Source organism: Centruroides sculpturatus, unplaced genomic scaffold (assembly GCF_000671375.1).
Source record: "Centruroides sculpturatus isolate CEXI.00-Female unplaced genomic scaffold, Cexi_2.0 scaffold455, whole genome shotgun sequence".
Classification (NCBI taxonomy): domain Eukaryota; kingdom Metazoa; phylum Arthropoda; class Arachnida; order Scorpiones; family Buthidae; genus Centruroides; species Centruroides sculpturatus.
Window position 1 is genome coordinate 395,361 of NW_019384559.1, and position 27,716 is coordinate 423,076.

The window sequence follows — 27,716 nt, forward strand, 5'->3', positions numbered from 1 at the left end:
TAATAATGTAAAATTTTCTTATTTCAAAACAGATCTTACTTTAAAAATAATTTTATGCTTAACATTATAATTAAATTATTTTCATTTTTCTTTGGTGCCATCAAATATTACAGGATATTTGAGTCAGTGAATGAATGAGTGAGTCAGTCAGGACAAGCAATAAAAATATAAGATATTTTAAATAAAATATGATAACAGATGACTCTGAAAGTNCTTTACATTTCTGTGTGCATATGTTTGTGTTATTTAACATATATTATTATGCAAATTAATAAAAAAATAACTTAAAATTAAAGTAAAATTTGTTTATTTTTGGTCATGTGTTCCCCTTTCCCTATTTACTCTATGTTAAAATGACCTCATTTAACACTGTGTCGTTTTAGTGGGGGATGTGTTCTTAGACGACAAAGCACTAAATGAAACAGTGTTAAACGAGGTCATTTTAACATTATAATTAAATTATTTTCATTTTTCTTTGGTGCCATCAAATATTACAGGATATTTGAGTTGCCATTTGAAAAAATTGCAGACCTATAAATTTCCACTGTCGTCCACCTGTCTGTTTTTCCTTAATCTCGGGAACGAGGTTAGAAAGATGAAAAGGGAGACCAGATATGGAAAGGTTAGGGACAGGAAGTCCCAATTAATTATATATGAACTTCCTTTGGACCGGAAGTTACGTTGTTTCAACTCAAAAAATTTCCCCTGAAAAGAGTTAGATACTCGTAGATAACTTTATTGTTAAAGGAAAAGTATGATGTGCAGGGGAAAGACACTACAACACTAATTTGAGGTAGAGAGCATATATTTTAAATTAAATTTAAAAAATATGATTAAAAATAGCAGTCGGCATTGTGATGATGTCACAATACATAATTGCTCGTTACACTTAAATTATTCTTATTCGTAGCTATGTGAAAGTATCAATAAAATTTAGAAAATGTAGTTCTTGCTGGAAAGTTTTTCAAGGTATATAATTGCCTTATTGACATTTTTATAGACATATCCATAATTTAATAAAAATAATTTTGGAGCATAAGAAAATGACATCTTTTTTGGAGTTAAGATATAAAATTCTAATTCGGAATTCAGTAAGGCAAATCGTTAAGATGGACGCTTAGCTAGTTTAACAAGTGTCCTCGATATTATATGAATGAAAATTAATAAATTATTAATTAAACTGCCGATGACGCTATTTTGACTGTACTAGCACAACAATAAAACAGCAATGATCAACACGTATTTCTAATCGTCATAATTATTCCAATATATTTTAAAGAAAGTTGAAATTCTTAATCAATGATTTGTTCATAATGATTTATAGAGAAGCAAATGACAAACCGCTAGATTGTTTATTTGGTATCTAAAAACAAACCAGATGAACACTCGTTTGCTTCAAGCTGATCGCCATTAGTTTACATACAATATGATCTTTCAACCGATTATTTTGAAAATAAATAGTATAACCACTGTGGACTTTTGGCCAATGTATAGGCCTTACTAAATAAAGCATGCATCAAACGATAGGGTCGTCTTCCTCCCTCAGATTGTAAAAGAACCAAAAAAAAAAAAATTTCCGTTTTTACTAGAAATAGAACGTCAATGACAATTATAAAGTTTTAGATGATAACAAATTATATAATTTTAGCTTTTTTCCGTTCCGAAATACCAAACGAGATCTCTGAACAGAACAGATTATTAAAGATGGTCTGTCAACATTCCATAACAAAGATATAACGACGGAGAGCTGAATGTCATGAATAAGACCGAATGATCTAGTTTGAATGAAAATATCCAAATACACTTAAATGAGAAAATTCCATTGAGTATATAAAAAACACATAGTATTTTATATACTCAAAATGACCAAAGATGCAGGTTTTTATCTTTGAAACTATAGAATTATATAGCTAACGTGTCATCCTTTATGATAGTGTAAACAACCAGAATTCTTTATTGCACATCGCAAGTATTCAATTACTGTTTCGTAATCCTTGTAAGTTGTTTTAAGCAGCAACACTAAAAAAATTCATTCAGATAAAATATGGTGTACTTATTGGACATTCAACTAGTCCAATAGTTAGAATGGTCAGACTTTTTTTATAAAATAAAAGATATACTGTATTTTGGTGGATTCATATTTTCAGCTTTTTGTTGTTAATTAATAAACTACAATAATAATAAGTATATGAGACATCTTATATTATTTTTTTGACGTTTTTCGGTTGCGTTAATTTGAAAAGTTTTGTTAAAATAACGGAAGTAATAAATTAGGAAATTTAATAAAAAGAGCCAACTTTATTTTCAAAAAGTCATTTAAATTAACATTTTAATATACCGGTATAATATACAAATTTATCACATTTCATTTAAACTTTAATATAGCTTAGAAAATATTTTAAAATATAATTTAAAAACAATGGTTCCGAATTAGTGGTATACAGACTCCTGAGATCCGCGGATCACTGTTTTGGAACCTATCTACTCCTATCCAAACGTAATACTTACTTGTTAGCCATTCTTGTGTTAAAACTGTATTGTGCAGTGATGATCAGTCATGCTTTGTTTTTTTAACTCTTTCTGTCCAGCAGGCATTAAGAGGACATTTTAGCAAGTCTATTATGGGTTCAGCCAGGCCCACAATGGAGGAGACAGTTGATGAGGGACAGTACCCGACTTAACCGGATGGACCTTCCTGAAAAATTCCTGGAGTATTTCGACTTTTCCAGATGTAATACCGGGTCCCGAACAGGGGCAGAACTTCAATGCTGAAAACCTTCAATGCGCCACTGAGCCAGACCCCGGAACCAACAGGGGCTGGAACGTGTCAAGCAAAAAGTCTACGATCCATGATCCTGACAAAAACAGAATCACCTGATCCGTGATCTTTTTTTCAGTTAAGGGATAAAGGCATTTTTTGGGATGCAAGTCTCCCAAAAATGCCTTTAGCCCTTGACTGAAGGCGGGGGTGGAGGTTAGCATTATAATTTCGAACTACGGCCCGAAATGTTGTTGTTCCGCCTCTGTTGTTTATACTGTAATATCTAATCTATATAAACAGATCTACTTGTATTTGCTTTAAATGTCATTAATATACAAAATCATCCAGTTCTTCAGTCAGGAAAGAAATTGCCATTAACTTATTATTCGAAATGTGAATGAACTTAAAAAATATTTGATCATCTAATTCATTCAGTATATAATTTTTAATAATTTCGTGACTGTCAGACGAAAAATCGTTGTCATCCATTCCTAAAAAATTGGAATAAAGAATATTTACGAAAACTTCATTAAAAAATTTCAGATATTCAAATACAGTGTATTACTTCTGTATGAATGATGATAACTCGAAGAATGAAACCACGTTTCAGTCTATACATTTTATTATAAAATGTGCTTATAATTCATATTTTTTTATTATTTAGGTATTGGAGTTGCTATGGTAATGTTATCGATAATTGTGGCAATATATTATAATATCGTGATGAGTTATACCTTATTATACATGGCGCAGTCTTTTCGCTCTGTGATTCCTTGGAGCAGTTGTTTTGAATGGTGGGGAGCAGATTCGAATTGCTACGTCAGATCGGAAAATACGGTTAGTAACTTTATACTATAACTTGTACTATACTTTATTATACTTTGTACTATATACTATAAATTATACGACTGAATAACAAATGTAACAACAATGAGAAATTATAAGTGAAACGTTATTTTTATTCCGGTTATTCGAATCTAATCCTGAAAACTATTGAAATATCGGAAGTTCGAATAGCAGTAAATATTTTCCATTATTTCTTATTGAAAAATTAACACTGTTTTTATTATTCCGAATATTCTCAATCGATTTCTTCAAATTATACTAAAACACTGAAAAACGCTCACTTACTCCATTTTTAGCATGATATTAAACATTACAAACTTTAATCATCTTACTAAAAGCACCTAAGGAGGTCATTAAAAGGTGTTAATAAGCGTTAATGCAAAGAATAAGTTTTGGTACTCCTTATTAATAATTGTATGATTCATGTATTGCGATTACTTAATACGTAAAAGACAAAAATGAAAATGTTGTAATGATACTGTACATTTTATATTAAAATATCATTGTATAAAAACAGAATAACAATAAAAATAAACAAATGAAATAGTAAATTTATTGTAATAAACTGTTAAGATTGTACCGAAATTTTTCGGTAAAAATCATTAAACTGTACAATCACAATATGATACAGACACACTGAACATTACTGACAAACAAAAATAAATGCTGGAAATTGACTCGCCCTCTAATTCCTACTTTTACTGGCCCAACTTTCTCATATTTTACACGCCATTGGTAGAAATTCATAATAGCGGAAATCGATTCGGATATCGCGGTAGGTACTAAAAATCATTCTTTGTATCCGGAATTCGGATGCCAGGGTATGACTTTATTTGTGTAAATGTCAAAATTTCATAACTAGGATAATTTTCTTGATTGTCAGTAAAGAACATAGAATATATACAGGATGCATCAGGAGGAAAAGAAATAAATATAAAAGTGTTAATATCCATTCTTTTACGACTTCTATGTTGTCATTTAGTATTAGTATAATAATCATATTTTAAACCGATTCTCACTATAATATTTTTCTGTTATAGTTAGCATTCTCTTAAGAAAATACTTTTTATTTAATGACGAAATTATCATGGATTAAAGTTATTTTTTTACAGTTATATAAATGTACAGTTAAATGAAACTCGACATCACTTAACTCTTTAATAACTTTAAAAAATTATATTAAATTTTTATCCTTTGATTATCCTATAATTTGGCAACATTAATACTGTTAAATATTTCCTAAAAATCTGGTTAGCTTCTTTCAAATACTGTATTTACCCTTACTATTATCTAAATATAAATTTGTGATTCGTTGTAAAACTTAAAAGAATGTAATCAGATTTTTCATTACTCTGACAAAAACCAGGAGAGCTTTATTTAAACTTAATCTCGCTATTACGCTACGTCGTATTCCTATTTTCACATAATTCGTACATTAAATATAATTTTTGTTATTGAATTACAGTATTATCTACTTCGAATTTAGCAAACAATCTCAAATGGGTGGATCAAGAGCTTTCACTTAAGTTATAAATACAGTCGACCCCCCTATAATTACGGTCCCTATAATTACGATTCCTATAAAACTACGAAAAAATTGTGACCGGTATCCGTAAAAAACAGTAAAAATTCCCTATAATTACCTGAAACGTCATCGGGCAGCCGAACTACTTTCCCGCCGTCCGTAGCGCCACGCTACGGAGAGATTTCTATCGTCTGGACAGTATTATATAAATTATATATAAATTAGGTACTGTACATATAATTATATATTAATTATATATAAATTAGGTACTGTATATATAATTATATATTAACTTATTGTAACTTTGTTATAATTAAATATATAATTTCCGCCGTCTAGCGTGGCGCCACGCTACGGAGATTTTTACGCTAACTATCGTCTGTCAGTATGTAAATTAGGTACCGTAAGTCTAATACAGTACTGTAATTTTATACATTTCTTGTGAAAGAAACATTTCTTATTCAACGGCGATTAAAATTATTTATATTAATGATGTCTCCGAAGTTCTACGAAGTTTTCACAGAAAAATAAGTTGTTAGAAATCGGCCGCTCTTTGCTGAGCTGTTCCGCGACGAAAACAATGTTGAGCAATGGCAATGTCGAATGGTGACACTCGGTAAGTAATCCTACAATTTTTTGTTTATAGCGTAGTTTATACGGATTATTCCCAAAAAATATATACGTATTTTGGAAATGTTGAGTCGGATTAGTCTAGAATCGATTAATTTTATGGAAGAAAACCTTTCAATCAGCCGTAGTCCGTAAACTTGACACGTGTCGGGCTGTGATTGGAACGACTCGTAAGAAATCGGATTCCTAAAGAATGGAACGTATCTATATCTTATAGGGGGGTCGACTGTAGTTTATTTTTTATGATTTAACAAATTAGATGAAATTCATTTGTCTGTTAATCTGTTTCTTTTTTAAGTACTAAGCGAATTTAATAAGTTTTTACCTTGATCAGACTAGATGCGCCGATGTCATGACGATGATAGAAACAGAATATAAAGAATCTAATCGAACAGAATTTAATTTAAATAATTTAACAAATAATATACCGGAAGAATATGCTATGAAATTAAATACCTGTACTAATGCTACTCAGACTGCTTCGGAGCAATTTTGGGAGTAAGATATAATTATTATTAATTAATAAATTTATAAATTAAACTCTTTACTTTTTAAATATGAAAATTTGTAACTGGATGATGATTATGTGTAATATACAGGCGCTATGTGTTAGATCTATCATCTGGAATTGAAGAAATCGGTCCAATAAAATGGGATCTAGCTCTGTGTGTCTTTATATCTTGGACGGTCGTTTTTTTAGCTCTAAAAAATGGAATTAAATCTTCTGGAAAGGTAATTTTTTTATAAAATAAGAATAACAATTTGTAACCAATAATTTTTATATATAAAAATAATAATAATAATTGTTTTCGTTGTAGGTAGTTTACTTTACGGCAACATTTCCCTATGTTGTTTTAATATCATTATTGATATATGGAGCAACATTAGATGGCGCCATAGATGGAATATACTTTTTCTTCGTTCCTAAATGGGAAAAACTATTGGACGTGCAGGTTAGTAAATTATCAGATAAGAAAAATACTGAGGTAAACAAATTTTATCCATAATAAATATTTAATTGTGTAATGTGAGGTAATTAAAATTATTCTCCTTGAGAGTTCAATAGGCTACTCTAATAACAAATATTAATAGATAAGAAATGTCCTAATTATATAAAAAAAATAATGGAGTTGTCATCACTAAACGCGTGACCCATAAATATAAAGGCACAACTTGTTATGCGAATAAAAGCTAAACTACTTATCATATAACAGAACCAATTTAATTTTGAGGTACAACTTACTTACAAAAACATATGTAACATATTTATCTAAGTATTTATACAATATTTAACAGGGGTATCGCAATACCATTATGCGAGAGGTGCATCCTCTATTGGAACGATATATTATATTGTGTTTTTTAAAAATATTACACTATAATACTCTTCTTGTCTAGCCTTGGTATATACTTGTAAGCACTGTGTTGGCCTCTTTATTTCTAGACTTATTACACCGTCATTGGACACAATATCAGACTTATTACACAGTGACGATGTAAAAAGTCTAGAAATAAAGAGGCCAACATAATACTTACAAGTGTATAAAATATTAGTCATCACTGTTGTGTAGTAAATATCACTGTTACATTACTGAGGCTTTATATTGATAGGTAGGAGGGTAGGAAAACATTCGTTTAATTTATAATAGTTCTTAACCAGTATTCCTCAAACCGAGGCAGTTTGCCATGTATTCCATGAAAAAGCAAAAGATTTTAAAATTTTTATTGCAAATTTATTCTAATATAAAGTGCGACCCATAAATATAAAGGCACAACTTGTTATGCGAATAAAAGCTAAACTACTTATCATATAACAGAACCAATTTAATTTTGAGGTACAACTTACTTACAAAAACAACTTACAAATAAACATACTAAAAATCATGTAATTATATTGTTTAACAACTTAACAATAAATTAATTTAAATCAAAATCACGTTTCTCGCTGTTCCAAAAATATAAAGGTAGGTTCGATTTTCTAACCATAGAGGTCATACAGTACTACAGTATAACTGCTACGTATTTCAAATGTTTATTTCTTTTACGTATTGAAGTAAATGAGTTGTTTTTCATCATGGGACGTGCAAAACTTAACAGATGTTTAAAAAAGCAAGATTTCAGCTTTAAGAGATGAAAATTACTCAGCAAAAGCAATTACAAAGAAAATTAATCGTTCTCTAACTGTAATTGACAATTTCATAAACCTTGGAGACAAATACGGACAAAAGAAATCAACAGGTCGACCTTCAAAGCTTACAAATAGAGGAAAATGTAGTATTTTGAAGAAAATCAAAAGCAACCAAACATCTTTACGAAAACTAGCATCAAAACCAGAGCTTAATGTATCAAAATCTACAATTGGAAGAATTGTTAGTACATGTCAGCATCTCATCTATAAGAAGAAAAAGCCTGCACCATCACTATCCTTCTTCTTTGAGCAAAAGCGCTAGCAATGGACATAGGAGAAAATGGGATGGAAGGACACATGGAAGGACACATGGAAGTACAGCATCTGGAGTGATGAGAAGAAGTTTAATTTCGATGAACTAGATAGTTGGACTTGTTATTGGCATGATTTGAGGGGAGGAAGAAATATTTTCAAAATGGTAGCAAAGGGGAGGCCCAGTGATGGTACAGGTTTAGTTCGTTTGGCAAGACAAATATTACATTCCTCAGTGGCCGAATGGATGCAAATCATTATCAAGACATGCTAGAAAGTTATCTTTTGCCTTGGGCTGATGTAATTGCTGGAAATCGTTGGTTTTTCCAACAAGATCCACACAGCTAAATCAACTGTCAACTTATGGGTAGTTTTAAATAATGGAATCCCAGTTATTGATTGGCCAGCTCGATTTGAATCCGATGGAAAACCTCTGGGAAATCTTAGCTAGAGCTGTATATGCTAATAGACGCCAATATATATAGCAGTGTAGATGAGTTAAAACATTCAATTGACATCCATCGGGAAGAAATAAATACAATAGTCATTCAAAAACTTATACAATATCAGACCATATCTACAAAGTTATAATGAAAAAGGTAAAGTGTATTGGTTATTAGTTGATTATTATTAAAGATGTATCACAATACTTTCTACTGTTCTAGTGATATTCGTAGACATTCGTTTTCATTCAATACATTAGAGTTTTTAGTTCATTGCTTCATTGTTTTCCGAGAATAGTATGGAATTGTTTGTCAATTTTTGAATATATTTATGTTAATACTCCGTGTAATAATAAGTATATAAATGATGTTCGGCGACCTTAGAAAGGTTGAGAATAGTGATGTAACGAATATTCGGTTACTATTCGGCCTATTCGGCCTATTTTTCACTTTTCGGCCGAATACCGAATATCTAATCACTATTCGGCCGAATACCGAATACCTAAAAACAGGAGTAATAAATAACAAAAACACAGTAAATTAATCGTTTTGGTATTTAGATTTAATGTTATCGAATTAGTGTTGTTTGTTTTTTATTTATAACTTGTAACATGCACAAAATAAAAAAGAAAATAATAATAGTCACATGTATTCACAATTTATAATTACAAAGATCAGCACACGTACACGTCTATCGTTGGAGAATCCTCGCACATCTGAGGGTCTGACCCTGCCTATCCTTTTTAAGCGCTCGTCTTTGCTCTTCCCTTTCTCTTACCTCTATCGCTCTAATCCATGTATGCCTGTGCATACATCATAATACGCGCTCACGATACTTTCGATTCGTCACTTTTCCGTCGTAGAGTTCCCATTTTACAATTACGTGACTCAGCCTGGTGATAACGGAGGAAAGAGACAGATAGGACGTCGATATAAGTCACAGTTATGATTTCACAGATTCGAGACTGCTTGATAGCCCGAACGGCCCCAGGCTTTCGCCCGTGCACGCTAAGTGACTTTCATTACAAGCATTTAGCTTTCCGAAGTCTATGACGACACTTGTTTGGCATTGACGACCGCGAATTTCGCTCCAATAAGCTGCCTCGACTTGTTCGATTATGTTATCAACTCAATTTCATATTTATTTTCACATTTTCAATTCGCGGTCCTTCTCTGTTCTTTTTCCGTTATTTACACGTGTAGGTCATTTCATCGTTATCCACATTTGATATCGTCATTTATCACATACTGCCATGACGATCTTGTCTGAACTGTCAAGAATTAACGCGATTGGCGAAGCGTAGTGACAGTGGGCCAATAGAGAGCAGGATCCTTGCCATAATGTGGTTTGCGCGCCAATTTTCGTACGTGCGTTAATCAAGCCGAATAGTTTGGCCGAATATTCGGCTATTCGGCCACGCTCTTGGCCGAATATTCGGTATTCGGCCTGAGGCCGAATATACTATTCGTTACAACACTAGTTGAGAACCACTGGTATATAACATTAAAGCGTGTCTGATATGTGATTAGCAGCTTCAAAAATAAAAGCCACAAGTTTTTAAAAATGCTTTCGCATTGGTATGAAAAGTAAATTTAAATGAATATAATGACTAAACTGTACTAAAATTTATTGAAATTACAGTATTAACATTTAATAAAAATAAGAAATTGAGAAACAGTTAAATATACTCTTCAGCGAATTTAATCAAGTATCAGATATTACTAGAATTAATTCATCTTATAAATAAAAATGATATTGATATAAGTGATTATGAAAAATATATTCCTAAATGATAAATATAAAAATCAAACTTATAAAAGAATTAGATCTTTATATATTTATGTCTTATGAAAATTCAATGCTTATGTTCAAATGTAGTCCTGCATACAAAGCAATTGTACGAAAAAATGATCAAGTTTAGTAATATTTATTTACAATTCTTCAAATCTCGCAATGTGTGTATTTTAGTGGATAGTAAGGCCGATTTTTGCGAAAACATAAAAAAATAAATAAACCAGTAGTTTAAATTAAAAAATTATAGAACTTAGGGATATCAAACTATTCGATTTGTAGACGTTTGTAACTACATATTCAAAAATTATGTCCATCTCATTTTAATGAATGCAGCTCTCCGTCAAATCAAAAATAATAATTATTTTCCAATTGTTAGATAATTTAACAATGTGATATGACTAAAAAATAATTATAAAGTTCCGTAAGAATTAGATACAAAACTTTTTAATCTTCCTTTCTACAAAAATAATCGATTATTGTTTTAATGTGTGCTGAACTAGAGGATTTGATCCCGGGATCTCGAAAATCGGGATCCCGGGATCCCGACCACTTTTCAGTCCCAAAATTTTCGGGATTAAGTTTTCCTAATCCCGGGATTTTCGGGATTGACATCATTTTAAAAAAATTGCAAAATAGACTGCATGAAGCGAAACGTTCAGTGCCAGTGCTTTTAACAGAATTGCTTGCCTATCATTTTAATATAAAATACAAGAAATTTTATTCCAAGCAAGCAGCAGAAATTAACCAAGCGGGCTTGCGATGCTTGCTTGGAATAAAACTTCTTGTATTTTGAACTAAAATGATAGGCAAGCAGTTCTCACTGGGTTACTTGGTAATATACTTCATTTTTGTATTTTTGAATTTTCGCGGGCGCCAATCGATTTTCTGGTGCAGTCGAGAGCACTACTCAGTGCGTTTTACCTGTCAATGTGTCAGCCATCTTGTTTTGCCAGTGTGGTTAATATAGACCTGACGCTACTCGCTTAGGGGGGGTCGACCTTAGGTGAAAAGGTTATGACCCTCGCCTTGTCCGCGATCTGTCAGGATGATGCGAGAAAGTCTTTTTACGTTTCGGGGTTTGCTGGACGCTGAGAGACTCACACAGAGACCGAATTTACAAAATTAACGCGTTTATTTTTAGAAAGGCATGCTTACAATGATAGAAACAATCGGGATTATAGCCTTTACTCCTACAATCCCGATCCGTGTCGACCGGACTGTTTTTTTCCATCCTCCCCGTGTCCTCGAAGCTTATAAGTATTTACTAACGATTCCTCCAACTTCCATCAACCTAAACGCGTTTTCTCTGCAGCTGCATATATGTGCAACAAATTGAGAAGCAGACTTGGTGATGAGACCTAGATGCGTTGTTATTTCTCAGATCATATTTTCGCAATTCAAATTAGAATGTTCCTATTAAATTAGTTTTCTTTATATTTAAGAAAAATGTGACTGATTAATATTATTTTTAAATACTTTTTCCTAAGAAACTTACTTTACTACCTACTTACTAGGTTGTTATATGAAAGTAGTTTATTTAGTCGATGTTAAGAGAGATTTTTGTGAATTTTCAACGTTTATTTGCATAGTTTGTTACATAAAAGTTTTTTCAATTTATGTGAGTTTAAAGAGATCTCAGTGATGCTTAAAAAAGAATAAATTTTACATGAAGACAGTGATTTTAAGTCTGGTTAGTCTGACTGTAAGTCTGATTAATTAGAGTGATTAAATTAACTAGGTGTATACCGTAAAATACGTTGATTTTTGTCTAAATTTTGATTTTTAATTTCTGTAAGATTTTCTTATTTTTTATTAACCCTCAATACCGAAATAATCCCGGAATCCCGGGATCGAATAAGTATAATCCCGAAATCCCGGGATTAGAAATAAGGACCGGGATCGAATTCCCTAGTGCTGAACTGATGTAAGCAAACTTGGAGCCCGAGGAGAAGACCTTTTGTGCCGTTCGGTAAAGAAAATCATCAACACATTTGAAATATAGAATAGTAGTTTGCTTATATACGTGAAGAAACACAATAAAGTTAATAAGTAATACATATGTATTGCCAATAAATAATAATATATTAATTATGTAAGGGTAAAAGAGAGTATTGTCTAATAGATTTTGTATGCATTTATACATCTGAGGTTCAGTTTGACTTTTTCTTCTAAGATGTAGGTTTTCTATCTGTCAAACCTATACATTATACATATTCGGATTTTAAATTCAAGTACTGTATTTAAAAATAAATAATACGTTCAGTTCCATTTATTTGTTGCAAAGAGTTTATTTCACTCATTTTATAGTATTAAATTTCTTTAAAAGATTCTGTCATGGAACCGCCAAAGATTGCTCTCCTAGGTGGCCGCCTAATTTGCCTGTAAGGTCCTGCTGGCCCTGAAATTTCTGCAGGGTGTAGAGTGACACAATTCTTCACAAGTTGTCAAACTTTGTTTTGCTTTTATATTTGGCATGTTTCATATTTGTGCAAATATTTAAGATTTTTGTGCGTTATTAATTTCTTAAAAAATGTTTTTCTGAATTTTATAATATCAAATGGCAATCTTGCCTAATTTCTCTGAAGTTCAATACATTGCTTTCTTAGTTTTTGAAATTTTTGACATTGAAAAGAAAGAAATTTTCTAGGCCCACCAGTAGCCAAGCTGTCTTCGTTCCATGAACACTGGGAGTTCTGTCGTGGTTCGCGCCTCGCTCGGACGAGCTAACCAAGTGGAGTTCTCTGGGTTTCCTCCACGTCTGTAACATCTAAATAGGGGTCACTTAGGAGGATCCTTCAAACACTTTCACAATTCACTTTGTGATCATTGGAATCCGTAAACAGAAGCATATACTTCAAGAGTTTTCATATACAGTATATGCATACTCTTAATACGCCAAAATTAAAATAATAAATACCTTTAACAATACTGTATTACAAAGCATAAGTTTGAATATTAAAGTATGTACTCATTAGACAATTTATGAACGCGTTTTAAACGTTGTCTTAATATAACTCATTTGACGATACTGTATATGATCTCTTGAATTAATTTGTTGGAACATTCACGTCTGTTCCCTGTTCTAAAAATAAAATTGCCTGTCTTTTAATTCAAAGATTACGTCTGGAATTAAAGTAATTGAAATTAGATAAAGCAGAATTGAGTAATAAATGGCTCCAGAGAAAAAAATCACCTGTCATCCTACACTGATCGACTTCTTAATAGGTCACATAGTACATTTTAAAGATAGTTTCAACTGATTAAATCAGGTTATATGTGTAGAAACGAGGGCAATATGGCATTCAATTCAGTATTTTGTAAAGAACGAAACATTTAAGAGATTAAGTTTTAACAATAATAAATGTCTTATAAACATTAATAAAATTTATATTTAGTATTTACACTAGTATTTCATTGTTACAACTTTTAAGTTAAGTATCAGAATTTAAAACATAATCCATTCTTGCAACTTTCATTATTCTAAGCATGATAAAAAGTTTCGTTGCGAGTAAAAACAGTAATGAGTAAACTCAAGCATATAATTTATTATTTATTTATTATTTAGTGCTTACAAGTAATTCGTAGTTTTACTGTATTTTTAGTACCGTCAACATTGAGAAAAAAATTTTAATCATTATAAAAGTTTAAACTAAAACACGAGTTTGCACATTAAATAAAAAGTTCTTAAAACACGAAATTGGAGGAATTCTCATCAGACCTTTACTTGCTTGTAAGTCATTATTAGTTCTATTTTTAATTAAAAATGCTTATAACTAAAACGCGACAAATGTCAAATTGTAGATTTTAATCACGTTTACCTTATTTATAATTACAGAATTTATAAATACAGAATTTAAAACAATTATATTTATTATTTTACAAATTACGCGTTATAAAAGAATCTATTTTAAAACAAAACTTGCTTCATTCGTTTTAGATAGTACAGTAATGTTAAAATAATATATTATTGATGCATAAATATTGTTTTTATTTGATATCTATTTGTTATAATATAATTTTAAAAACACTAATTGATGAATCAATGATACATTGCATGGAAATTATACGCTTTTCTCGTCATCTACTTTTATCATAGTGGTTGTAAATACTGTATCTGAATCCACGGTGCCGCGTAACATTATCTGGTCTAATTCTACTTTGAACTATTTACGATTGTCCATTACACAGGAAAAGTATCTTTCTAATGGACGACCTCATAGAAGAATTACGCATTTAACAGATGGCTCAATTAACTAGAACTAACGATTAGAACAGCTCCGGTATGTGTTTGCTAAACTGTTAAATTTAACACTTGCATCTTAAGCTTTTTATATTAAAGTATTATCTATTTACTATAATTCATATTTAAAAAATTCTGTATATTTTGATTTTTTTCAAATTTTTTTGCGATAAATATTTGAATAATATACTTTTAAATAATTTAAAATAGCAATCGTTTATTAATAATTCATTTCAAAGGTGTTATGTCAAAGGTGCTTTTTCTAAATTCAAGATTTAATCTCAAATGAAATTCATTAAGAAATATAATTTTAATTAATTTATACATTTTAATATGTATTTATTCATTTTGTAAAATTTAATTTTATCTAAAATTTGATAACATTTTTATTAAGCTTTAAAGAGTTTAATTGCTAATTAATTACTCTTTTTACAGAACATTAATTCCTGTTTGCTACTCTTTTTACTCTCTCATTTAAGAATTAATATTGTGATCACATAATGAATTATAGAATTATAATTAAAGTAGTAAAAAAATATTTACTAATGTATTAAAAATTAATAAATAACTTACTGAAATTATTCTACCTCATTATTAAATTTAAGAAAACATTTTTATTCCATTAAATGCAATTATTTCATTAATTTTAATAAAATAATTGCTTCGGAATAAAATAAAATATTCTTATATCTTTATTAATTTAAAATTAATAAAAATCCATTAAATTGTAATTTGTTATTGGTTTAAGAATCGCGTTTTTAAAATATATATTATAAATAAATTTTACTCTTTTTTTCACTTTCAGCCAATACCTTTATTTTATTATCATTGCGATACTTTAGTTTATTTGTAATATAGGCTATTTTAACAGACTTTTTTTGCCATAGTTATTTATTTACTACATGCAGCAAAATATAAATAAGATTAACATACGTAATGAGATAAATTTACGTCTTAGATAAAAGATCTAATCTAGGAGAAAGATGATTACATCTTTTATCACCTGTCAGATGCATTTCTATTCCGTTTTCCATATTTCTTCATTCGCTGGCTTTTCTTTCCAACTTTTTTAAAAGAATTTTATTGTCTCCGGGATTATATAATATCCTGAATTGATCAAGAATTCTATATTAAATCACTCTACTTTGGCGTTGTGAAGAGCGCATAGTTTGTTATGTTTCTTGATCCCTCAGGAAAAATTTAATTGCATCGAACGGAAACAAAAATTATTACACTCATCATTATACATAAATTTTGAATGCTAAAAGATTTGGTTTACTCTTGAAAATACCGTTAAGGTTTATTTTAAATTTTTTTAATGGAATAATTTAGTTTATTTTTAACGCCCCTTATAAAACATTAAACAATATCAGTTTATTAAAGATTATGATAAAGATTGTTATATGAAATAGTTTAGTTTTTTAATAGAGTTTTTAATCTACTTTTTGTAAAATATGTATTTAGGTTAAAATTATCGCGTTATTATAAAACATTTCAAAATTGTTTTATTTTTATTTTAAACAGCTTTTATGTTGTTGTTTTATGGGGGGTTTGATAAAGGGCCTTATTAGACTAAGGATACCATGGCATGATGAAATGTTAAGTTAGTCAACCAGCTTTTAACAATACAACAAATTACATAAGTTTTCAAAAAATTTTCATTTACACAAAATCCTCGTTAATGTAAATGTTTATCAAGATTTCATCGTAACGCGAATCTTTTATAATTTTACAGAATTTCATATTTCTAACTAAAAAAGTAACTCAGAATTCTAACAATTATACAAATATTTTGTTTTAAAAAAATCATATAAAAGTACATAATTGATTTATTTGCAGGTATGGAGGAAAGCAGCCGAACAACTTTTTTATTCGTTGAGTATATCCTGGGGAGGCTTAACATTATATGGAAGTTATAATCAATTCTACAATAAAGTACATAGGTTAGATATTATTTATTCTGTTTAATCTTCACAGCAAACTATAAAAATCTCTATATATATATATACATATTCTCTCTTTTCTCTATGTAAACGAGAGATAGAATGAAATTAATGAGTAGTGTCTATAAAAATTCAATAATTCTCCAAAAAATTTTTTAAACTTTATTATTAAAATAATTCCAGGGATGCACTTTTCATCAGCTCTTTAGATTTTCTAACGAGTTTGATTTCGGGTGTGGTCATATTTTCGGTATTGGGAAATATGGCTAAAACTATGAATCTGGACGTAGCAGTTGTCGTGAAAGGAGGTTTGTTTTCATTTTTTTATAATGGTTTAATTAAGTATATTTCATAGATTAAAGATTTTAAAACATTTCAATGGAATATCTACCGAATAATGTTACATTGCTTTATGTAGGAGAGTATTTAGTTTGTGTTATCTTCTAATATCTCAAAATAAAACTGTTTTTTTTTTTGTATGGAAGTATCCTGAATTTTAGGATTGATATTGCGATTTATCTGGTCAACTTTTAGTTACATGAAATGTCTACTTTAACTATATTATAAGAGTCATTCAGATCGATGTGTCAGTGAGCCATCCTATTCACGCCATTCATTTTACTTTCCAACACTAAATATTTTGGATATTATTTGTAAAATGACACACAGTTATGTGTCATAAGAAATACTGTTCTTTTACAATAAATAATTAGTCTAAATACAGGGTGAATAAAAATTCCCTTGTACACTATTTCAAAAGTACTAAATATACCTGTATATTAATGTAGTTACATAGGAAGTTATGTATAGGACTCCATACATCACTATTTTCAGTATTATATTCACTAAATTATAATGGGCTTAATTAAAATTTTTCAAAACTTTGATTTAAAATCTTGTTAACAGTTTTTAATTTTATATCAACAAATATTAATAAAAGTAGCAATTTTATTAAATGAAGTATTAGTACAAAATTTTATACAATTATAAACATAAATTCTGATCGAAGCCGGATTTAAGTCCTTACATTTAATGTTTCGTCTTAGTAATAACAATGCAACGAAACGCCTTGTATAACTTTGCAACTGTAAGCTGTTAAAGATTTTTGGGCTGCAATTTTTAAATTTAAATCCTATACAATCCCTCTGCCGTCCGTCGTTCTGTCCTTCGTTAATCTCGAGAACGAAATTAGATGAAAAACGAGATAAAATACGGAAAGATTATTTTTAGATTAAAATATGATTAAAAATTACAACCTGCCATTGTAATTGTTAAATTAAATAAATGAGTTAAATATTTAAATTAAAATCATTTAATAATTTAATAAAAAAATTAAAATGTTTAGTTATTTAAAATGAAACGATAATTAATCGAAAAATTAATTTAATGTTAATTATATTCGATATTTACAGATCTCGCTACTGTTAATTAAATTTGCTCTCAGTGTAATATTAAGAAAAAACTTCAATGAGTTGCACTTATTTTACGTTGTAAATCATTATTTGTGTCTTTTCACTTGATCTTTTTTGTTCTAATGACCGTTGGTCAGACATTTTCTGAAGACTTTCCTTTTCTTTCCTCAATTGCTTAGTAAAGTTTTGTGACGCTTAGTAAATCGTAATTACTATGACAAATTTAATGGCAATTTGTTGTAAACTGGCATTGAATTTGAAATTGACTACATTCTTTGGGCATTTAGCATACGAAATATTGCCCTTGACAAATTTTCCGAATAAGCGAATAACCTTAAATTTCCTTTACTAATATACTGTAATGTTCAGCCAAATTATTGTACATGAAACGACTTTACGGCACAAAATAGAGCTCGAAGTCTTTTTCTGTGAGAATGCTTGTTTTCTAGATTTATCATCATGATGACAATGCTTCTTTCAGAACTTCTGTAGTTGTAGTCTGTGTAAATGTGTACTTTATCAATATGTTGAGTCTTACTGTTAAATCTGGTTCCAATATTATGTTACAACTTTCAAAAATTTCTTTTATTTAGATGTTTTAATGTTTTTTTTCTTTCTGAATGTCTGAATAAACCGAATTATCTACCAAATTCTTAACTATAACAAAATATTACATCCATAAAATAATAAAAACATCATAAAGATTCAACCATTGATTTAAGTCACTCTACCATTGCTTTAAATCGCTGTGTTATTGTGATATGTTTAGAGTAAAGAATTATAAATCCTGTACAAAATAGAAATACTGTACAGTATTACCAGAGAAATAAACTTTTTAACAATTTAATATTTCTAATCATCACCGGTGTAGACTGACTCGTTCGATTCTGAGAGCATAACCAGGTAAATAATTTTCAACTCCTAATAGGCGCATGATAGATAAATTTTGGATATTTTATAGAATTTATACGTGAATTATTAAGAACTCCATTCCGAATAAACTAAGAAAGCGTTTAAATTATTGAATTAAAAAGTTGAAACGTTCTTTGAATAATACGCAATTTGATAATCACTCCCAGTTTTATCAGATTGACTATTAAACCATTTGTATTTTTCTTAATATGAGCAAAGTGTCTACAAAAATTGGAAACGAAGGTGATCAGAATTCCAAAATTCAGTCCTCAGTCTTGCAAGTTACGATCATTTAAGAAAAGCTCTCTTGTATCTTAGGAAGCTTTTCGCCATTTCTAAAGTCCATCACAAAGATTAAAGATGATTTATCATTAAACCCCCTTTTTTACAGTAAGTATTGATGGCATTGACCTTCTGTAATGCTATTTTAGACGTATCATATCGTCGGCACCAGTAATTGATTCAATTGATCTACATCATCCGAAGGACTATTCATAGTCAAATATGATCATAAATATTTTATAAGTTTTATATGTTAATATATAAATTTATAATATTTTTATAATCTATGCTATTTTAGTAAATGATTATTATTTCAGGGCCAGGTCTTGCATTCGTAGCATATCCAGAAGCTTTGGCTCAACTTTGGGTACCTCAGCTGTGGTCTTTTCTCTTTTTCTCGATGTTATTTTTTCTTGGCGTTGATAGTGAGGTGATTTTCTCAGAATAAAGACCATTATTATGTTCTATACATATTTTATTTAAAATAATTGTTTCTAAAACAAGTAAGTAAAGCTTGTTTTTGAAATGAATCTGTCTTATTAATTCTATTATAAAATTTTATTTATACTTTTATTTTAATATAAATCTTATTTTAAATTTTCAGATATTAACTGTATGTATATTATCTATTATAATTAAAAAATGGTGTGATGTTATTTTGTAGTAAAATTTTTCGCATTGTAACTGACACATTTCTTAAAATATATTTTTTTTTAATTTAAAGAAAACAATGATTTGTTTTTTTTTCTATTTCTAGTTTGCCTATCTGGAAACATTTCTAACAGCAATTTATGATGAATATCCTAAAATGAGAAATTATAAAACTGCAGTTACTTTTTTCACTTGTTTGGCTTGCTTCTTCTTGGGTTTACCTTGCGTTACACGGGTAATTTTAAATTTACTAATTTTTTAAATAATAGATGATATAAGAAAATTATTTTTATAAACCTATGGAACAAGGGTCGCATTAATATATAAACATACTCAGCTATGATAGATCTCACTGCTCATTATTATTTTTGTTTTATATCTGTAAAACAAATTGGACGAGATAAAAAAATTTCTTAAAGTGAGCCTTATTATTACAAGATCAATACAAAACAATAATTTTTATGAATAATTTGTACATAAATTGAGATATTTTTACTTAAACATATTTTAAATTATTATATCTTCTATTAAAGAATTATAATAGGAAGCTTACATCATGTTTTAAAGTGAAATTTAGACATTTTGAAAAAAATTCTTTATAGACAATTAACTCAACAATGATTACAGTTCAGTCTTGTAGAGATAATCACCATCAATAACAATCACATCCTCACCTTCGCTTCAAACTTTCAATCCCGTGAACATAGAATGACGTTTTATATTTAAAGAAAGTTTCGAGCGTCGGATATTGTCATTAAACTGTATATTGGCAATATAGTTCTGCAGAGTGAGAAATATATGTAATCAGTTGGCACCAAATCTGGGCTGTAAGGTGAACGAGACAGAATCTCCAGCCCAGACTGGCCAGCTTCTCTAAGGTCATCTTTGCTCTATGTACTGTACAGTACTGGCGTGTTATCGTGACGGTATCTTGCTTCGTCAATACTTTGGACGAAGTTCTTTGATTTTGGTGTTCAAACGATCCAGTTGTTTACAATAAAGTTCCTTTTTGATAGTGATGTTGGTTGGAAGCAGCTTCTCGTGATGACGCCAAATGCCACCTTCTGTATTTTGACATTTGCAACAGTTGGTTAATCTTTGTTTATCCATGAACGTTTCGTGAACACTTTACAGATGAAATCGTGAGTCTTCGTTCTTTTATCACTTCTGAGGTGATAGAGGAACAGAGCGCAAACGTGTTTTTTTTCAAAATTTCATATTATCAAATATTTTTAATGAAATATGTAGTGAAATGCTTCTTAGTTACTCTACTTATACACCCACATCGAATATTCTAGAACATTTTTCAGTCGTTTCTAGAAAAATTATTTATTTATTTTTTAAAATATTCAATATATAGGCCTATCGTAAATAAAACAGTTTACAAACTTAAATATTAAAACCGGGAATTATAATAATACATATCCTAATTTGTTATGTATTCATAACTTAATAGAGAACGTAAATAACAAATTTTAATTTTCAAATTAAAACTTTTTATTAAACAAATTCTAACAGTTTCCGAACGAAATAAATTACAATTATTTCTATATTTTAAGTAAATGTAAAAGTTACACAATAAAATCTAAATATCCAGGAAAAACTTTAAAATTTTATTTAAAAATCGTTTCCCTTATTACAAAATTTAAAAAAAAAATCATTTTTGGTAATTACTTGCCTCAATATAACTTAAATTTATAACGATTAGCTAATTAATTTCTTAATTAGAATTCATTTTATAAGTAATACAAAAATGTATTTTCCCTGAATAAAAAAATTGAAGTTATATTATTTCATAAGTTGCATATTTACATTGCCTTCCAATAGAAATGTATACATTTTTAAAGTAAATATTTATTACTTTCTTATATTAAAAGTTATTATAATTTATATTATAAATTTTTATTCAATTTCTCAAATGATAGTTTTTAAGATATTTATTAACATTAAATTATTTAAACATAGCTTTATCAAATAGTGATAAAAGTTTAAAATAAATTGTAATTTTAATACATTTCATTAAATCATTTTTTTTTATTAAGGGTGGACAATATGTTTTTAATTTAATGGATGTTTACGGAGGTGGCTTCTCAGTTTTACTTGTATCAGTCTGCGAAGCAGTCGCTTTAATGTGGGGATATGGTGAGTTATTGTTATTATTATTAACAATTAAAGTAACTTTTTGTTGAAGAACAGTTTCCTCACTCCAATGATCAAAGTAAGAGTTACAAAACCATTTATTTATTTAATGACGATGCAATTTGTACTGTACCTTTGCACTCGTTGAAATAGTTCTGCAAATTGTATCATCATTAAATAAACTGCTTTGTAACACAGTGATCATCGAAGTGTGGAGTGTTTTTATGGTTCCTTAACAGAAAACATAAATTAAGAATGTAATTCTAAGTGAAAAAAAAAAACAGAAGTTTAATATTTTTCTTTTACTATAGCAATGTGGATTGTAAACTGAATATTTCTCCTTTAATTATTTGTTGTAATTATAATTAATTTGTTTTTATAATTTTATGAAGGTTTCAAAAGGTTGTGCGATGATTTTGAATTTATGCTTGGATTCCGACCCGGTTACTTTTGGCAAATTAGTTGGGCTTTTGTATCTCCAGTTGTTTTATTAGTAAGAATTAATCGTCTTTAAAAATTTATTAATTTATACTTTCAGAAATTTTCATTAATTTTCTTTTTATATTTATATTTACAGTCTATATTTATCATGGGTTTAGTTAGTTATAAACCTATAACTTATAATGAGGAACCCTATCCCTTATGGGCGGATTTGATCGGATGGGCCCTTGCTCTAAGTTCTCTTCTTATGATTCCCATTTGGGCTATTGTCGTGCTTTATCAAAATAGAAAGGTAACAATTTAAGAATTAGATTACAAATATTACAATAAATTAAAATTGTCATACTTGCAGGATTTACGTAAAGCACTCTCTCCGACTGAAGATTGGGGTCCTACAGATCCAGAGATTCGCGAATCTAGAAATAAACTAATAGATATGAAGAATTTTGAAAATATTGATCAAAAAGGCATAGTAAATAACGGTTTATATATTAAAACGGAATATATGTGATAAAACTATATATAAGAATATCTGAAATATTTAAAATTGTGCCTGCGGTTAATGAATATTCAATATTTATTCGGTATACAGAAATCACATATTTTTATAGTTAGTGTGTCAAAATATAAAAAAAAATTTAATTTAACTTTTTTAAAATTAGAACAAAACATTTTTATACTAGTCTTATTGGTCTAGATTGGTCTGTCAAAACACTCTCGTGTCTCTGTCGATATTTAAATATGTACAAAAACTTTTTAAATTGCTACTTTTAGTTGTAGACTGTGTTGAAATAAGTTATAAAATATCAGTTTATCAAAAAAATAGTTACAGTACTTGTTATTTTCCCTCCTCTGAGTGACATTTTGCGAACTATTGGTTATGCAATCCAAGTTGCAGACTGTCATCTATTGATGACAGAGCTTATAAGAAAAACACAGTGCAATATGCAATATTTAAAGAGTTCTGGGGCTGTGAGAAGATATTTTACTTCCATAGAAACTAAACGTCACGAATCTGTCATCTAAAATAGATTGACTTTTCCCTGTATTTGCTGCCTGTGATATCTCAATAGTCCATTTTGTAACTCCATCTCAGTTTCCGAATGTCAGTTTTAGTAAGATGTTCTTCAAAAACAGAAAAATCTTTAAACATTCAGAATATTTTTTTTTTAGTTTTTCGAAGAAAGATTGTAGAAAATGTCATTTTTTTATTAAAGAAAAATTGTTTTATTTGAAATAAATGATAAATAATCGTGTTCTAGATCATAAAATTATACGACATTTGTTCATCCTCATTAATTGTGTTGTTTTCATCATCATTATTATTCAATAAAATTTTTAAAATTAATTTTGTAGTTATAAATATCGTGTTTTGAAAAAAAAAACCTGAATTTAACAACGCGTATAAGAAGAATGGATTAAAACTAGTGGTGCATAAGACAGTTTAATTGCTTTGCATAAGACCATTTTTATCGTATTCACTTTGATTTATTTGGATCAAAAATTTAATTTTAAAATACTTTAAATTATATTCTTTACATTTAGCACAGAAGCTTAGCAAGAGAAATTATTAGATATAAAATATCCGGCATTTTTTTCTATTTTTTTTAAGTAAATACTCCGTGTCCTTATTTATAATCTTTATATTATATCTAAGATCTATTTTTCCCCTTATTAAAATTTCAACATTCACCATATTGAAAACACTAATCATTATTAAGCAAGATCTAAATCCTCTTTTGTAACATTCTAATGTAATATATATATATTAATTAGTTATTATTTAATTTCAATAATTTATAGGTATAATAAATTAATTAATATTTTAAAAATGACTACTTTGTTTTTAGCGTATTTTTAGAATAAAATAACTACAATAAAATATATTTAGATCTCATATATTTAAAATTATATTTGAAAATTCTTCGATATTAAATTTATATGAGTTTATTTATTATTGTAAATATCCTTCCTTTAATTTATAAAATAAATAAATAAGACTGTTATTTTATCTTTTACTTGCTTTAAGTAATTTTGTTAATTATAGCCCCGAGTTATGTACAGTACGTACCTTTTGTTTATTGTTCTGGTATTTATAATTATCTAAAACCTGAAAATTGTAGCAACATAAATCATTATTTAATTTCAAGATTATGTTCTTGAAACTTGAACAATAATCCCTTATCAATTATGTAAAACGTATAAAAAATATATATTTTTTTAANTTCTGAGAGGTCTTTTTAAAAGAAACTGGCCTCTATTTAGGCGTTACAGACGTGGAGAAAATCCGGAAAACTCCACGTGGCAGTTCGGGCGAGGCGCGAACCCGTGACCGAACTGCCAGTGTTCAGGGAACGCCACTTATATGTAAGCCCACTCACTTAGGGAAAGCGCTATCATTTTATAGGCTAAATTACTTTCAATAAATACAATAAATAAAAATATAGTATGTATGGCATAGTAACAAAATATTGTACTACTATTCTTGATGTTTAAATTTAATTTTCTAGTTCTCTATCCTTTACATCAAGTTTCCACTACCTGGACCGTATTTTATAACACGACTATCTGTACGTTCGACTGTCAGACTCCATAATGTTATTTCATCAAATTTAAATCAATGTTGTTGTTTATTTATAGAAAGGTCTAAGCCATTTTACATTATAAAAATAGAATTACTAAAATTGCATTTATTTGAAATGTTTTTAATTAAAAATAATTAATCACAAAAATTAACAATGAAAAAAATCATGTCTATATAATAGAAATGCTATGTACAGATAACATTCATAGCTTTTTCATTTACACATAAATTATATACATATTTTACTAACGTAATTAGCATATTCCAGACATAAAATTGTCATGAAAAGTATAATTATAGAGCCTAGACTTAATTTATCATTTCAAATTAATTATAATTAATGATCATAAATGTCATTTTTAATTAATTGTATTATAATCATTTTATAAATGACAAATTATAATTAAATCGTTTTATGTATTAATGATTAATTTTCAGAAATGAATTTTTATTTTTCACGTAAAAGATTATAATATAAAAGCTTTATATTAAGTTCTATAATTAAAATAAGTCATTGCATAGATATAAATATCTAAAATCATTTTAAAATTATAAATGTTTGTATTTCAATAGGTTAAATTCAGGCAAATTCTATTTAAAAAGAATTTCTTTTTTAATATCATACGACAGTTCGATTCAAATTTTAAAGATACTTTAAAAAATTAAAGTCCAAATTCAAAAATGTAAAACAAAGTCAAAACAATCCATTTATCAGAGAATGGATTCAACTTCCATCAGAGTTGAAATCTCTATCTATTTTCTTTTTGTCTTTTCTTCTATATTTCATGCATAAGGCTGCTAAAACTCTCTTTTATTTTTCCTCCTGAAATCTATCTTTTTCTTTCTTTTTTACTATCCAACATCAAATAATATTTCATATTTAAAATTGAGGCATTTATCTAAATACTCTGGATGACAACAAAACCAAATTAGTACGCTAATGTTTCTTAGAAAGGGGTTTTTTTTACCCCCTTTAAAACTATATTACTGTGCTGGATCATTTTTCTTTCTTCCAGGGATAATATCCTATGGTAATTTATATGAGACAAAGACTTTTAAAAATATTTGTATTCCTTATTTAAAAAATGAATATTTTTATTAAGAAGCATGGTTTAAAATATTACCTATTTTCTTTACCTTAGTTACATTATTTATTTATTTACAAACTTAACTTCTACAAAATGATTCTTAAGAAGAATTAATGATTAAGTTGTTACCATTAAACAATTTATTTTTAATCATTTTAAATATACTCTAAAATGTGTACTTAATATTCTTTAACATTATTTTAAATATGCGTAATTTCTTTAAAGTTTGAAACTTGATATTATCAATTTTACATTAAGTTCCATTTGCAGATTATATCGATTCTAAGGCGTTTTAAGATATAATTATATTTTTAAAAATATTTTTATAAAAGCTGATTATGTTTAGACGATCAAGTACTTTTAGATCTAATTAATTTGAAAGAAGTGCAATTAAAAATGCTCATTAATATTCATTAAGCACGTTCATCCAAGCTTATGTTATTATCCTGGATATTCGTCCGTCTGTAAACACTAACTCGTTTCTATATTATATATAAAAATAAGACATAGAACTGTTTATTTGTATTTCATGTTAGATAAATTTCTAATTTAATAAGCATAATTATAGAACTTTTAATATAAAAATTTATTTTAAAAAACTAAGAATTAAAGCTGAATTTTCTGTAAAAAAAATATTAAAAAATGTATCGCTAAAACTGAAATTTAATTACAATTTAATGAAGCTAAAATAATGATTCATTATCCATGTAATCCAAAAACTGAAATTTTAATTATAATGAGTGCACATAAGAAAAAAGAAAGATTTATTTACAAGATTAGAAATGAAATATCATTTCAAGAAACTTTGAAATAAATTATGAAGATTTGTTGCAAATAAAGATTGCATTATATTAGCTTTATTTAATAAAATAATTATTTGTATGCGAAACATAAATCACAAAAGTCAACAAGATAATTAACCGGGAACTGCATTTTAATGTGTATAAATCAATAAGAATCAGATTTCACTTTAATAACTCAATTTATCATTTTGCGTGAACACTTCTTTTTATTATTTACAATTATTTTAAAAACTTTTCTGTTTCTAAAACAGAAAAGTTTTCAAAATAATTGTTAATAATAATAATCAGTTTTCAAAATAATTGTTAATAATAATAATCAGTATTCACGCAAAATGATGATCTAAAACAGAAAAGTTTTCAAAATAATTGTTAATAATAATAATCAGTTTTCAAAATAATTGTTAATAATAATAATCAGTATTCACGCAAAATGATGATCTAAAACAGAAAAGTTTTCAAAATAATTGTTAATAATAATAATCAGTTTTCAAAATAATTGTTAATAATAATAATCAGTATTCACGCAAAATGATGATCTAAAACAGAAAAGTTTTCAAAATAATTGTTAATAATAATAATCAGTTTTCAAAATAATTGTTAATAATAATAATCAGTATTCACGCAAAATGATGATCTAAAACAGAAAAGTTTTCAAAATAATTGTTAATAATAATAATCAGTATTCACGCAAAATGATGATCGATTTAATTTTTTTTTTTTTTATTTAGTTTGAATAATTTAACAAGAAACTAAGAAAACATCAGGCTAAAATTCTAGATAT

At 28.2% G+C, this 27,716-nt stretch overlaps 1 protein-coding gene across 3 annotated transcripts in view; it reads left to right on the plus strand.

The window, feature by feature from the left end:
- Window positions 1-23,808, plus strand: part of LOC111623938 (sodium- and chloride-dependent glycine transporter 2-like) — a 45,795-nt gene extending 21,987 nt beyond the window's left edge. For all 3 annotated transcript variants that reach the window (XM_023366676.1, XM_023366679.1, XM_023366677.1), the window contains exons 4-15: window positions 3,426-3,598; window positions 6,097-6,260; window positions 6,362-6,494; window positions 6,581-6,715; window positions 16,520-16,623; window positions 16,807-16,931; window positions 19,547-19,659; window positions 19,987-20,115; window positions 21,923-22,022; window positions 22,412-22,512; window positions 22,597-22,752; window positions 22,813-23,808. In XM_023366676.1, the coding sequence (XP_023222444.1) occupies window positions 3,426-3,598; window positions 6,097-6,260; window positions 6,362-6,494; window positions 6,581-6,715; window positions 16,520-16,623; window positions 16,807-16,931; window positions 19,547-19,659; window positions 19,987-20,115; window positions 21,923-22,022; window positions 22,412-22,512; window positions 22,597-22,752; window positions 22,813-22,971 (1,592 nt within the window). In that variant the 3' untranslated portion in view covers window positions 22,972-23,808. The remainder of the gene's footprint in view (window positions 1-3,425; window positions 3,599-6,096; window positions 6,261-6,361; window positions 6,495-6,580; window positions 6,716-16,519; window positions 16,624-16,806; window positions 16,932-19,546; window positions 19,660-19,986; window positions 20,116-21,922; window positions 22,023-22,411; window positions 22,513-22,596; window positions 22,753-22,812) is intronic.
- Window positions 23,809-27,716: the final 3,908 nt, after the last annotated feature.